Source organism: Dipodomys merriami, unplaced genomic scaffold, assembly GCF_024711535.1.
Source record: "Dipodomys merriami isolate MVZ:Mamm:240054 unplaced genomic scaffold, mDipMer1.0.p SCAF_41, whole genome shotgun sequence".
NCBI classification, from domain to species: Eukaryota; Metazoa; Chordata; class Mammalia; order Rodentia; family Heteromyidae; genus Dipodomys; species Dipodomys merriami.
In genome coordinates, this window is record NW_027205715.1 from 4,075,707 (window position 1) to 4,091,478 (window position 15,772).

General features: G+C 44.7%; 1 protein-coding gene and 1 pseudogene across 1 annotated transcript; one reads left to right on the forward strand and one right to left on the reverse strand.

Moving 5' to 3' along the window:
* The first annotated feature begins 6,592 nt into the window (after nucleotides 1-6,592).
* On the forward strand, nucleotides 6,593-14,887 carry Gins3 (GINS complex subunit 3). Its single transcript, XM_069992420.1, has 3 exons — nucleotides 6,593-6,868; nucleotides 8,702-8,935; nucleotides 11,649-14,887. Exons 1-3 carry the CDS (start codon nucleotides 6,689-6,691, stop codon nucleotides 11,877-11,879), a joined length of 645 nt encoding a protein of 214 aa, XP_069848521.1. The 5' UTR covers nucleotides 6,593-6,688; the 3' UTR covers nucleotides 11,880-14,887.
* Nucleotides 12,181-14,259, reverse strand: LOC138806872 (fidgetin-like protein 1; annotated as a pseudogene).
* Nucleotides 14,888-15,772: the final 885 nt, after the last annotated feature.

Below are 15,772 nucleotides of genomic sequence, written 5' to 3' on the forward strand. Positions count from 1 at the left end.
TTGTTTTCAACATAGTGTCTTGTGCATCTCATTGTTACAATGGGTCAACCTGTATCCTTGTTTCAAGCATTTTGTTATTCCCCTTCCCCTCCCCAAATCAGAAAAATGTATACAAGATGCAGGGCACCAGAATCAAATACAGTGACAATAGGGGCGATAACAGAGGGGAAAAACATACAAAAGAAACAAAAAATCACCTAGTACATTAAAGACAACAGCAACAAATATAAAAAGCTCTTGTGTCCATGTCTTGGGGTTCATTTTGCTTAGCATCATCTTATATGGTCATATGTACATAGCTTTTGACCTTTTCTGCTTGTCTGGTAGGATTATTCTAGATGTATACTTGTTATTGCAAATAAGGGAAACCATGGGACCTATGCTTCTTTGGTCTTTGCCAGTCCTTTTCTGTCTTCTTCACTTTTGTCCTTCTTGTGAGTGGTATTGCCTTATGTTCCTTTTTCCTTTTCAGTGCTGAGGACCAAGCCCAGGGGCTCACACATGCCAGGCAAGCATTACATCCCTGGCCTAGCATGTTAGCTTTAACTTGTATTTTCTTGATGACTAATGATGTTAGAAATGTTTTGGTAAGTTATTTGTCCCTGATCTCTTTTTTATTTTTATTTTATTTTATTTTATTTTTGTGGGTCGTGGGGCCTGAACTCTGGGCCTGGGCGCTGTCCCTGAGCTCTTCAGCTCAAGGAGAGCGCTCTACCTCGTTAGCCACAGTGTCACTTCTGGTTTTCTGGTGGTTTATTGGAGATCAGAGTCTCACAGACTTTTCTGCCCGGGCTGGCTTTGAACAGCAATCCTCAGATACCAGCCTCCTGAGTAGCTAGGATTACAGGCATGAGCCACCGGCGCCCGGCTCTGATCTCTTTTTTTTTTTTTTCTCAGTTTTTTACTGTGAAGATTTTTACATACAGAAAAGTTGAAAAGGTTACATAATGAGCATCATCTACCCAGTATCTAGATTCAAATACTACTTAACTTTTCCCCCCTTTATTTGCTGTGTGCATATGTGTATTTGTGTGTGTGTGTGTGTGTGTGTGTGTGTGTGTGTGTGTGTAAATATTCTACAGGCCCATTGGTAGCTAAGTTTTAATCATAATGATGTTCAACTCAAGGGAAGTATGTCTTCAATACAAAAACCTCAAAATCATGGTCATAGCTAACAAAATTAGTGATTTCCTAAAGATATCATCTAATAATCTATTCTCAAATAGCTCCATTTATCCCCAAAGTATTTATAATGCCCCCTTTTTGAGCCAGAAGCAAAGAAGCCTGGCTCATTGCATCTGATTATTATAGCCCTTTAAACAATCCCCTCTCTACCCAAGACCAACCTTTTGAAGAGCCAAGGTTTATTCCAGTTCTCTACCGAAACATTTTTTTTTAATCTTCCAAAACTTTAGTGACTTAAAACAGCATTTTCTAATTTGGTGAATCACAAATTCTGGCATGGCCACGTCAAGCAATTGTCTGTGTCACAAGACATTGACACAGACCGTGTGGTTGAGCTGTCAGAGTCCAAGATGGTTTCCCTGTCACATTAGACAGGGATGGTTGGAAGGCCTGGATGAGCTGGGCCTGCTCAGGTTTCTTTCTCTTTTTTTTTCTTTTTTCTCTTGCTAGTCCTGGGACTTGAACTCAGGGCCTGGGCACTGTCCCTTAGCATGTTCACTCAATGTTGGTCCTCTACCACATGAGTCACAACTTCTCTTCCACCTTTTTGGTACTTAATTGGAGTTAAGAGTCTCTTGAACTTTCCTGCCTAGCCTGGCTTTGAATATTGATCATCAGATCTCAATTGCCTGCGTAGGTAGGACTACAGGGATGAGCTACTGGTGCTGGCCTGCTTACTTTTTCTGATCTTGCTTCAAAAGTCACACAGCATCATGTCCATTGCTTGAAATGGTCATGAAAACACACCCCATCCCAATGTCACAGAATTTGCAGCTTTATTTATTTATTTATTTATTTATTTATTTATTTTTGGTCATAGAGCTTGAACTCTGGGCCTGGGTACTGTCCCTCAGCTCTTCAGTTCAAGGATAGCACTCTACCACTTGAGCCACAGTGCCACTTCCAATTTTCTGGTGGTTAATTGGAGATAAGAGTCTCAAGGACTTTGTTGTCCAGGATGTCTTTGAACCACAATCCTCAGATCTCAGTCTCCTAAGTAGCTAGGAATACAGGCATGAACCACTGGCACCTGGCACAGCTATCATCTTTAAACTACTATGGCCCAACTCTGTCCACAAATAATATGCCTTTCACTCATGTGCAAAATAACCACCTTTTGCGAAGACTCTTTGATATAGTCTGGATGTGTCCCTCAAAGGCCTTCACACTATAAAGAAGTTATGGTACTTATATAGGTAGGACCTACTGGAAAATTACTGGGGCGTTCCCTTGAGGAAACAGTGGGACCCCAGACCCTTCCTCTTCCTCTCTTTCATGTCCTGGTCATGAGGTGAGCAGCTTTCCTTTATTACATGCTACATTTATTTTATGTTGTCACAACAAGCCCAAATCACTGAGGCCTACTTGTTATATGCTGAAACCTTTATCTCGTTCTAACTTGATTATCTCAGGATTTTTTTTTGTCAGTTGTGGGGCTTGAACTCTGGGCCTGGGCATTGTCCCTCAGTTCTTCAGCTCAAGGCTAGAGCTCTACCACTTGAGCCACAGCGCCACTTCTTATTTCTGTTGGTTTATTGGAGATAAGAGTCTCATGGACTTTCCTGCCCAAAGCTGGTTTTGAACTGTGATTCTCAGATCTCAACTTCCTGAGTAGCTAGGATTACAGGCGTGAGCCACCAGCATCTGGCTATCTCAGGATTTTAAATTGATTTTTATGTTCACTTTTTAACTTTTTATTATTATTTAAAGGTGATGTTCAGAGGGCTTATAGTTACATCGTAAAGAGTACATTTCTTTTTGGACAATGTCACCCTTCCCTCACTCTCTCCCAGTTTTTGTCTCTTGTCCTCACTCATAAGTTGTATAGTCCATTTTCAACATAGTGTCTAGCGAGTTCCCCTACTGCATTTGTTCATAGCTTATGATTTTTATTTTATAGTAATAGAAAGCTGAAAAATTCCTCCAAAGTCCAGAATTTGTCCCATCCATCTTTGTGCCCACATCTATAAATCTCAGGACATGTAACAAGCACTTGAACAATTGAGCAAAAGATAGTTCTTCTCCATCATTTTCTTTTCAGATGAATGAACCTGCTCATTACTCCACCAACTTTGGACTGAGAGCTGCTCTGGTCACCAAACCATCACATAATAAATTACCACCCAAAGGGATAGAAAAAGGGATTTTTGTGGAGCTGGGATCACAGAAAAAGAAAAGTTGGATTAACAAGTACCTCTATTATAATAATGCACTGGTGGCTGCTTTGCCAAGTTAAGAGTGTGACACACAGGATCTCTCTGAATAAATAAGATGGGTTTACAAATTTGTTACACTGCTGAGGACTGTGGGAAGAGTCTAAAATCAGCACTGCCTACATATAAGGTCGAATTATGCCCATCAAATTATTCTGATCTCGTGGAAGGCGTTTTGGAGCAGGGCTCAAGAAATAGCTCAACCAAAAGAACATTCTAATTATGTAAAAATGAACCCCAGTCATTTTAATCCATTAACCTTACATAATAGGATTTTTAAACATAGTACTGTAATTTCAAAATACAATACAGTAATTAGATCTCAGAGGTGATAAATCCTCTCTGATGTTTTTGCAAGAATAAGTTCAATTGCAAAGGAAGAATTTATCACCTTCAAGTTCATTTCGAAACTTGAAGAAAAATATAGGTATGCCAAGCCCAGACTAATGATGATAATGAACGATGTAGGACACTTAACTGTTCATTGGGTGCTTGCCATAAGACAGGTTTCCTTTGAGATGCTGAAGATCCTGAGTTCAATAAATAAATGATGATGATGAAGGTGTACTGATTGAGTGCTTGCTGTGGGCCAGTGCTGAGCCCAGAGCTCTGTGCAAACCGGTTTATTATTCCACCCACACAACCTTTCCAGGAGCTACTATCCTTATCCCTTGAGTGTTGTCCCTTGGATTTTTTTTACTCAAGGTTGATGCTCTACCACTGGAGCCACACAGCTCCACAATAAGGCATCTTTTCTACCAAGATTGCCCAGTGCCAAAATGAGGTCATAATTTCCTAATCTGGAATGTAGCTAGACCAGGATTGTTTGTTCCTTGGCACCAACGTAAAACTGCAGTTTTACTTGTTTATGATTTTACTAAAGGAGAGACATTTCCAACATGAAAAGATTGGGTAAAAGAGCTTGGACAATATGGCCTGTCTAATATTGTACCTGGCAATTCAGGAATATAGGAGAAATTACAGTGAGATTTAAGGGAGATTCTGACATCTGCAGGGCAACATAGCCATCACGACACAATTTTTATGGAGATCAGAGCAAAAATACACCTTAAAAAGCAATTAGTTGAAAAAGTTCATCCAACTTCTTCAATTCATTGAAACTGTCTAGTAGTGAGGACTTCAAACTCTAAGGACCACATTCAGAAAGAAAAGGAAACTGCTGTTGACTAGCTATGAGCGCTTAGATTTCACAATGAAGTAGGTAGCCCTAAAAATTGACTAGTTTTCATTTCTGTAACCTTGAGTCTTTGTTTTACAAAAGAATTCACAGCTTGGAACTTTTGGTCTATAATCTTGGCTAATCAGAAAGCTGAGATCTGGAGGATCCAGGTTTGAAACTAGCCCAGACAGAAAAGTTTGCTAGATTCTATCCCCAATAACCAGCAAAAACCAGGGCTAGAGATATGGCTCAAGTGGTAGAGCACCAGCTGAGTAATTGCAAGACCCTGGGTTCAAACCCCAGTACCACAAGTAAAACTCACAGAAACTGTCAGGTTCTGTTCTTTCTTTGAAGACCTCAACAATATTTCATTCCATGGACTTCAGTCATAGGGACAAAGTGATTACACCAGCTGTGACCTTATTGGTAAAGAACATCTATAGCTCTATGGACATTAGTATTAAATTTTAAGCAGTTCTGTAATCAAGATTTTATATTATTATTATTATTATTATTATTATTATTGCTGGTCCTGGGTCTTGAACTCAAGGCCTGGGCTCTGTCCCTGAGCCTCTCTGTGCTTAAGGCTAGTGCTCTACCACTTGAGCCACAGCACCATTTCCAGCTTTTTTCTGCTTGTGTGGTACTGAGAAATCAAACCCAGGGCTTCATGCATGCTAGGCAAGCACTCTACCACTAAGCCACATTCCCAGCCCAAAATTTTATGTAATTTTTGCATAAGGAAACAAATGTACTTTTATAGCTCTTGGGGGGGGAGAGACTGTGAGGTTTTAATTTCCTTGGTTTTCCATTACCAAGGGTAAAGAAAATTCTGGTATTTAAAACGTGGTAAGCTATTCTAAATCACTGCTTGAAAACGAGTTATAAAATGAATGGCAACCATTTCATCACTTCTGTCTCTAAATAACCTTTCACTAAATACAGATGCTCTTCAGTCTACAGTGGGGTTACCAGTAAACATGCATTTAATACACATTTAATAGAAATTAACCTATGGGATATCCTAGTTTAGCCTAGCCCACCTTAAATAATCCTCAGAATCCATTAGCCTTAACATATCCCATAACCATAACCTTAACGTGTTATCTTAAAAGGTTGATACCTCATGTAATTTATTAAATACTGTACTGAAAGTGTAAAACAGAATGCTTGTATTGGTGTGCTTTTGAGCCACAGTGAGAAATCACAAGTGATGTGCTGTAAATTGGGAACCATTTATACATTAGCTGGGGACACATAAAGGAAGTTGACACGCCTAGCTCACTCTGGCTGTGCTTCTAGCTCTATGATTTACATCACCAAAGACATTCTGGGTATCTCATTTGTTTTCTCATTTTGAGATAGGACCTCCCTAATGTAGTCCAGGCTGGTCTCCGACTCGAGATCGTCCGGAGTTCTGCGATTTCTGCCACTGGTTGTAGGCACCTTTCAAAACAAACTCTCAGGCCAGGCCCTGTGACTCACAGTTGGAATCCCAGCTCGTCAGGGGGTGGAGATGTGGAGGATCTCGGCTCAAGGATTGCATTTGCAAACGCAAGACCCAAGCCCCTGCCAGAAAAATAAAATGAAGAGAGAGAAGAAAAGTGGGAAATGTGAGAGGGCGGCCGGGGCTGCCTGACGATGGTGGTTTGTTAATTTTTTCCAAGGACCAAGATTGACAAGAAATGCTGTGAAAACGGGTCAAAGGTGCCTTCTAGACAGGCCGAGAACGGGTGTGGAACATGATGACTGTATTGGAAGCCCCTAAATGTGCGGGGGTGTGTGTGACATTGCAACGAGCGCACGAATAGAACCCAGAACAGGTGCAGCTCCCCGGGGAAGCGGCGGCACAGCGCCACCCTCCCCGCTCCACGCAAAACTTTCCCTCCGACTCCGCAGAGCCACCGCGTCCGCGCTCCCGCCGAACCAGATCGGCAGACGCGATCGATTGCTTCTGCCTGGGCCCACGGCTAAGGCCAGCCCCCGATCGATCGACTGCTCGGGCCTAGCCCTTCCCAGAGCGCGGGAAAATGCGTTTGCCGCGGTCGGGCGGGGGCTCGGGCTTTTCCTCAGCGGAGTCTCCCGGAGCGGAGGCCCTCGTCCCGCCGCCATGTCCGAGGCTTATTTCCGCGTGGAGTCGGGCGCGCTGAGCTCCGAGGAGAACTTTCTATCCTTAGACGACATCCTCATGTCCCAGGAGAAGCTGCCGGTGCTGACGGAGGCCCCGCTGCCGCGCCTGGGCGCCTTCTTCCTGGACCGGGGCGCCGAGCCCGAGCGCGCGCTCCCGCAGGTGAGGCCCGGGCGGGGCGCGCCCCCGCGGGCTGTGGGCCCCGGCGCGCGCTCCCGCGGGTGAGGCCCGGGCGGCGCGCGCCCCCGCGGGCTGTGGGCCCCGGCGCGCGCTCCCGCAGGTGAGGCCCGGGCGGGGCGGGGCGCGCCCCCGCGGGCTGCGGGCCCCGGCGCGCGCGCCCCCCCCCGCGGGCTCGCGCCGCCGTCTCCACCCCCTGGCGTCCGGGTGGCCACACTCGCGTAGTGGACCCCATCTCGTTACCGCAGCCCCTGCTCCCCTCTCTCCCCCCACCCCACCCGCCATTGCCTCCGCGGCCTCGGTGCGGCTCCGCGTGCCATCGCCACCCCTGACACGCCGTGTCCCGCGTGGTCCTCCTCCACCCTTCGGCCCTCGTCCTCCCCGCCGCCCTCTCGTCCCTCTCCCTTCCCCCCAAACTAACAGTCCCACGGTCATCCTCACAGCCCCCCCACCCCCATTCCACGCAGGGGCAAACGCAAGCGTTGTGTGCTTGCAGGGATAGAGGTGGGCGCGTGTTCCCTGCGTTTATCCACGCGCCTCAGCCGCTGCCCACTTTGTCTGTTAACCAACAGCGTTTGCATCCACGTGGGTAACACAGGCATCTCTCGTGCGGGATGATCGTGTGCTGAGCAATGTCCGCGAGGGAAAGGAGGCGCGGAGTGAAATGTGGGGGAGACCCAGGCACTGCCCGCCTCCTAGCCCTGGAAAGCTGGGGCTGAGGGCCAACCACACGGCTTCTGTATCTCGTTCGGGTACGGTACTGTCAGCAGTTCCAGGACAGGTGGAAGCCCTCCGAAATCCATCCAGGTTCCCAGCCTGGCGAGGATACCATGTCAGACTTACTCTTTTCCTCACCCTTCTCCCTGGAAATGCCTTTCGTATACCTTTGCCTTTTTTGTTTGTTTGTCCTGGGGCCTGAACTCTGGGTCTGGGTGCTGTCCCTCAGCTCTTCAGCTTAAGGCTAGCGCTCTGCCACTTGAGCCACAGCACCAGTTCCAGCTTTTTCTGCTTATGTGGTGCTGAAGAATCGAACCCAGGGCCTCATGCATACAAGGCAAGCGCTCTACCGCTGAACCACTTTCCCAGCCCGTTCACCTTTTTTTTTTTTTTTTGTCGGTCGTGGGGGCTTGAACTCTGGGCCTGGGCGCTGTCCCTCAGCTCTTCAGCTCAAGGCTGGCGCTCTACCACTTGAGCTATAGCGCCACTTCCGGTTTTCTGGTGGTTTATTGGACATAGGAGTCTCACGGTCTCTCCTACCCGGGCTGGCTTTGAACCGCCATCCTCAGATCTCAGCCTCCTGAGTAGCTAGGATTACAGGCGTGAGCCACCAGCGCCCGGCCCTTGCTTTTAAGGTGTGAGAAGCTTTACATTAGCATTTTTCTTTCAGCATTTAAGAAGTTGTCTTTCCATTTCTATTGTTTTGGGGATTCTGAGTTTCTATTGAGAAGTTAGGGGGTCTGGAAGTGTGACTCAACTGGCAGAACGCCTGCCTAGCAAGTGTGAGGTTTGAGTTCCAACCCCAATACTGCCATAATAAGTGAGTAAGAACTCCATTCTGCCTGGTATTGGTATTTTATGCCTATAATCCTAGCTACTCAGGAGGATTGAGATTTGAGGATCAAGGTCTGAAGTCAACTTGAGCAGGAAAGCTATTGAGACTCTTATCTCCAGTTAACCAGCAAAAAGTAGAGTTATGACTTAAGTGATGGAATGCCATCCTTGAGTGAACAAGCTCAGGAACAGTGCTCAGGCCTTGAGTTCAAGCCCCAGTAATGGCACAAGAAATAAAAATAGAAACTGCCTTCCTGTGTGCTGCAGGGCTCGAAGCTTGAACTCCCCTTGTGGCTGGCAAAGGGACTTTTTGACAACAAACGACGCATCCTTTCTGTGGAGCTTCCCAAGATCTATCAGGAAGGCTGGAGGACTGTGTTCAGTGCGGATGCCAACGTGGTGGACCTGCACAAGATGGGGCCATATTTCTATGCATTCGGCTCACAGCTCCTGCACTTTGACGGTGCAGAGAACCCGGACATTTCCCAGTCCCTGCTGCAGGTAAGAACTTCCCTGAGGATGGGTGCCATTGAACGTTTGGCCACCACCGTCACTTTTCTCTAGGGAAGCATATGAACTTAGTTTGTCATTCATTTAGGTTGCTGTCTGATTACACTATGTCTGCCAGTTAGATTTTTTTTTATTTAAATTTCTTTTAGTTTTTAACTGATATATGAAGACATAAAAGTTCAACTGAGGATGTAGATTAGCAGTAGATCGCTTGCCTGGCACATTTGAAGCCCCAAGTTTGAGCCAGCCCCAGCACCACAGAAATAATGAAACAAAACAAAAAGCCTAAAAGTTGTTCATATTCATAGGATGCTGTGTGATGTTTCTATACATGCAAATATGTGTTCTGTTCTTGTCCAATTGAACTGCATTCTTCTCAATTGTGAACCATTTCTTTACAGTGAAGTTTTTTTTTTTTTTTTTAATACTGCCTTTTTAACTGTCAGGGTCATTATTGTCACCCTGTTTAGCTGTCTTCCTCCTGAGTGTAATATGTGTTTAATATGATTGTCTGCTGCTCTGTTTGCTTCCTGAGAATTGGGACTAGCAGGCAGATCAAGAAATGGTGGGCTACAGGTGACAGGCACATATATACACAGTCCTAGCCTGTCATAGGCCTACACAAAAGTTCCTGTTGGAAACTATGTCATTACTCATGATCTGGTCTGTTCCTTCTGGGGCTGACTTGGCTCCCCATGAGTAGCTACATGACTGGCTCAAGCACTGTGACCTTGCTGGGTGTCAAATAATGATCGAGTCATAATTTCAGAGTTAGATTAAAAAAAAAAACCATGCAGAAGCCAGGCACTGGTGGCTCACACTTAATCCTTACTACTCAGGAGGATTAGATCTGAGGATCAAGGTTCAAAACCAGCCTGGGCTGGAATATACTTGAGACTCATCTCCAGGTAACCACTGAAAAGCTGGAAGCGGAATTGTGACTCAAGCAGTAGAGCACTAGCCTTGAACAAAAACACTCAGGGACAGCACTCAAGCCCTGAGTTCAAGCCCCAGGACCAGCATAAAAACAAACAACAACAACAAAAATCCCATGCAGAGCCATTTAATTTTTTTTCTTTTTTTAATTGTGAAAATACCGTACAGAGGGGTTACAATTACACGGGCAAGGTAATGAGTACATTTCTTTTTTTTTTTTTTTTCTTTCTCCCCCCCCCATGAGTACATTTCTTATCAAACATTGTTGCCTCCTCCTTTGTTTCCCCTTCCCATCCCTTCCCATCTCCCCCCTTCTGTGCCCCACCTCCTCCGAAGTTGGAAAGTTCGTTTTTCGACATAACGTCTTGTATATCTCATTGTTGCAATGGGTCTACCTGCATCCCTATTTAAACAATTTGTTTTTCCCTTCCCCTCCACAAATTATACCAACAATAAATACAGTGAAAATGGGTTATACCATGGGGGAAGCCATTTAATTTTGAGGTGCTCAGGCTGGAACCTAGGGTTTTGAATTTCTAGGTAAGTGTTCTACCACTGAGCTGCATCCAGCACTGTATTTGTTCTTTCCATGGGTGAAACAGTGCTGTCCATCACTGTCCTTTGTGGGTAGAACCTTATTTGAAGTATGCATATGTATCTTTTGTTCTATTCATAATAGAACTAACCATCCTCTCTGCCTCCTGGGATGTAAACAGTCAAGGCTTACTTCCTCATTGTTAGTTTATAAGAACTGTTGGCTCTGGATGCATATTTCTTCTTGGGCTGCATCCTCCATCAGATTAGGGTTTATCTCTTGCTCTCCCCCGTCTGACCCTTCCAGTCTCTTTTCCTAGTGCTGCTGCTTTTGATGTAGGTGGTAAGGAGCAACATTGCTTTCCATTTAGGAAAAGAAGTCACTACAGACACAACTATATACTACAGACACAAAATTCCATCTGTCTTACAATGTCCCCAGGACGTGTTCTTGAATTAGAGTCCTGCCTTTTAATGAGTTGTATGTTTTCTTGTCATTGCTCTGAAGTGCTTTAAAGGTACTCACAGGTGGGGCTGGGAAGGTGTCTCAGTGGTAGAGTGCTTGCCTTGCATGCATGAGGCCCTGGGTTCAATTCCTCAGCACCACATAAGCAGAAAAAGCCGGAAGTGGCACTATGGCTCAAGTGGTAGATTGCTAGCCTTGAGCTGAATTGCTGAGAGACAGTGCTCAAGCCCAGAGTTTAGGCCCCACAACTGACACAGGTAAGATGATATCTCCATGAGACAGTTGAAGAATGTAGAGCAGGAGCTTATATTCATAAAATAACCTCACTGGATCTTGTGTCTCCTTCCTGCTCTTGGACTAACTAAACACTTCATTCAGTTAAATCAGAAGTCCATTATGGCTGCTACCCCCAATAATGATAATGAATAATGCTTTTTGAGGAGCTTCCTTTGGGTCAGCCATTTGCTAGGTGCTATTCATTAGTTTTCTATTCATTGGTTTTCTTATCACCCATTGGATCTCCGCAGTAATCCCATTTCAGAGTCAAGGATACCAAGGCCTGGCAATATATGACAATGTTCCTGAATGGTAAAGGGCATCTAGGCCTCCTACTAGATTGCTTTGTGCCATTTCAGTGAGCCAGCATAATGGGCTGGAGAGGGCTCAAGTGGTAGAATGCGTGTGTAGCAACTGTTCCAACATATATATGGGTCTGTCTGTATGAGATGGGAAAACAACCTTGATTTGTCTCGCTGCCTTTCCCTTTAGACTTTTATTGGACGTTTCCGCCGCATCATGGACTCCTCGCAGAATGCCTACAATGAAGATACTTCAGCACTGGTAGCCAGGCTGGATGAGATGGAAAGGGGCTTATTTCACATAGGACAGAAAGGACTAAATGACTTTCAGTGTTGGGAAAAGGGTCAGGCTTCTCAAATCACAGCTTCCAACCTTGTTCAGAATTACAAGAAGAGAAAATTCACTGACATGGAAGACTGAAAATCTAAAGAGCACAGAATTGTTCTTAGGGGATTTATCCCTTGGGTGATAAGACTTGAATGACCTTGAGATCAAATCATGTTCCATTTTACAGTTTCTAACCTGCAGCAATCTCCAGAGTTGGGATTGTCTGGTGGGAAGAGGATGATCTAAAGGGTGCCCTGATCCTGTAAGTCTTCCAGGATTTTCATACCACTGGACCCACTGCCCAGACCTTTGGACCCAAGAGAAATCCATTTGTCTTAAGTAATAATCCAGTCAAGTTGGAACTGGGCTTCCTGTGTGTGGAAGTAGGACAGCCTCAGACGTCCACTTTCATTGGCTACAGTAGACATAAACAAAGTGGGTCACTTTCACCTGTTCACAAAATGTTCTCTTGAGCTTGTTCATCCTCCTCATGGTCGAACAAAGGATAGCATCCCTGGCATGCTGTCCTGCCTTGAAAATATTTCCTGCAAACTGCCAGTGGGGAGTTACCCAGTTTCCAAAACAGTCCCAGGATGAAGGAGGACAAAGGAAAGACAGATGAATGGCATGGCAGGAAAGAATATGTTGCTTTCAGGTCCTGGAGTCTATAGTCAGCTGCAACCAACCCAGGGGGAACTTGTGAAACAGCCCCTGCTGTCGCCAGGATCTTGGGGGCACCACACATTCCATTCCCTGACTAGAAAAACTGTCAGGCCATCATTTGGAATTTCAAAGTAGTTTATTAAAGGGTGTTATTGCATCGAGTCAGGACTGGAAGGTTGTGGGTTATGAAGAGTCCTGTTTGCGAAACCTAGTACAGGGGCTGGGAAGGTGGCTCAGTGGTAGAGCACTTGCCTTGCATGCATGAGGCCCTGGGTTCGATTCCCCAGCACCACATAAGCAAAAAAAGAAAAAAAGCCAGAAGTGGCACTGTGGCTCCAGTGGTAGACCACTAACCTTGAGCTGAAGAGCTGAGGGATAATGCCCAGGCCCAGAGTTCAGGCCCCACGACTGGACCCCAAAAAAAAAAAAAAACCTAGTATGGTAGATGTTAAGTGAATAAGGGAAGAGACCTTGATGGTATATTTTTCCTGCAGAAAGTTCTGCATTATTTTTTTTTCGTTTTCTCTGCATTTAAATAGGCTTATGTATATCATAACTGGAAAGCAAATCCAACATACAGTTGTTAAATTTTGAACAACTCGTTTGAGGTCCATTATGGAATTCAGAATAGATTCCAAAAATGGTCACTAACACAACCCCAGTTTCCTAAGTTAAAGGAAACCATCTTTTCAAGTGTCTCACTCATTTTCCACAGCCAATTGTTTTGTTCCTATTATCATAAAGCTCTAGAAGGATACACAGTTCTAAAAGCATTTTCAAAATCAACATAAGCTGTGGGTCAAAGTTGATCTAGTGTCATGGTAGCAATGTCAGCCATGTGTAAACTAAATGGGACCCAGGGAAGCCTCCCAGCAAAGCTGAGTCATGCCTGCTCCAGAGAACCCTTCCCACTGCTGGCCTACCTGTACAACTTCATCTTCACTGAGGCAGCACTGCTCCTTGAACATCAGACTGGTTACCATCTGTTTCCTGGCTGAAGCTCCTAATCCACCACTGAATAAGGCTTTTAGATAATGGCCATTGTCTTCCGTTTTACTAAAAGCCTTATTCAGTGGTAGATTAGAGAAGGCATGGACAGTTTCAGAACCATAGAAAGATCTATTAAGAATATACTTAGTCCTATATTGGCTTTAGGAGAGTTGTGATTTGCTTTTGGTGTTTCTGAATAATGGTATGATGTGGAATTTTGCAGTGGCTGACTCACCTAAGGACGGCCAGGAGGTAAGCAAGTCTTAGTGGTGTTGGACAGTGGGGCATTCTTAGGCAGGATACATCCAAGGTTGCTTCCTGCACTATCTTGGGTCCAATTTCTGTCAGGACTTGAGCTGAGTAAAAGGTCAACTCCTTTAGAACCTCTACAAACACTAAACTTGGGGAAAATCAAAGACAGCAGCCTCCTTATGGAGTACTATTGAAGCCTTAGCAGGGTCCAGAAGCGAATCCTTCATTTTCTTGCCCGCTTGCATATCCTGTACATTCACCATTATTTATTGACAATCCAGGTTGCCACTTCTGTTAGTGTGCTGAGATCTTGCCAAAGCTAAGATGTTTTCTGCCTAGTTATTCAGGCCAGTTTCAGCATTGTCAGAATCAGTATTGCAGAATATTTCTTGGCATACTTGAACAGTTTGGTAGCACAGACCTGGGAGATCTCAGTTTGCCCAGGCATATTGAATGTGCAGCACCTGTACATAGTATGCACCTGTTTTGATGTACAAGTACCAGATGTAACTGTAAAGTAATTCTGCCATTCACTCAGATGCACAGACCTAGAGCTAGAGGTCTGCATGTTGAAGGTTCTACAACAAATAACCAAATTGAAGAGCAATCAGCACTGCATGTCACACTACTGGTTATAAACAATACCAGAAGTCGTGTCCAGTTTCATTCCAGGTTTTTTGCCCTTCACCATGTTTGCATTGCTCTTTGATAACCTGCAGCTGGTTGGGGCTCCAGGTGTCTGAAAAGCACAGGTTCCCCGAGTTCTGCATATTGCTGCATAGAGGACCCTGACCATTTACTGGGAATCTGTTTAAGCCAAACCAAATGCTTTCCAGCTAAGAAACAGGATTTCCTGGGATATATTGGACAGTGGACCCTTTCTCCACACTACTGTGCCCCCTCTCCTGATAGCTACAACTTGGAGAAAATTGCTTTTGTTGGAAATTTTACAAGGATTTAGGCATTTAGATCATACAGATATAAGCTTAGAATGACAGACATATGTTTAAAATGCCTGTTTTAGGATAAAGTTTTTATGATTTAATTTTAGGGCTTAGATGATCAGGTTTTCCTACAAATTCATTCTATACAAGTACTGTTTCTAGCTCCAGGACTGCAAGTGTTCTGCAAACCATCCAAAAATTTTGTCTTTGATCCTGTGACAATAATACCCAAATAAATCCTTGTTTTAATAATTGCTGTTTTGTTTTTTTGGGTATGCCATTTTGATTGTTACCACCTCCATTCACAACTCCATTTTTCCTTCTGCTCCTACAGCCTTAGCATCCTTCCAGACCTACCTTCTCACTCCCTCTTAGGTTTTACCTTTAAATCCTTTACAGACTCTGACCATCTCTTATTCCCCCTAGTGCTGTCATGTGGGTCCAGGCTCCCACCATTTCCTTTCTGGACTGCTGACATCTGTCTTTCCACATCTACTCTCCAGCCCTCCATATTGTTACCATGCTAGCTTAGATGGAGCTAGGGCAGAAATCAAATCTTGCTGGGCACTGGTGGTTCATGCCTGTAATCCTAGCTACTTGGGAGGAAAAGGATCACCGTTTGATGTCAGCCCAGGCAGAATAGTTCATGAGACCCTTTCTCAACCCATAGCTGGGGGCAAAGGTGCACCAACAGGTGTAGGAAACTGAGAACAAGAAAATTGTTCCAGATCAGCCCAGGTAGAAAAGTCTGCAAGACTCCATGGGAAGTGTGGTGGTGTGTGTATGTGATCCCAACAACACCAGGAACCTAAAAGGATTGAGGCTCAGATGAGCACCCCTTTCTCAAAGTAACAAGTGAAGGGATAGGCAGGGGGGAGAATTATGGAAGGGGTGACACTGATCAAGGTGGATTGTACTCATGAATTGAAACTCCTTTTTACAACTATTAAAGATAATTTTTAAAAATCTTATAAAACAGCTGGAGGGCTGGCTCCTGGTATAGTGCCAACTAGTAAGCACAAGGCCCTTCAAAAAGGTACTTCAAAAAAAGAAAGTTGTCCATTCTGCTCAAAGCCCTCCCATCTCTGAGAAGAGGGCTCACAGAGATATGTAGCCCTATTTTTTAAGTGACTTTAT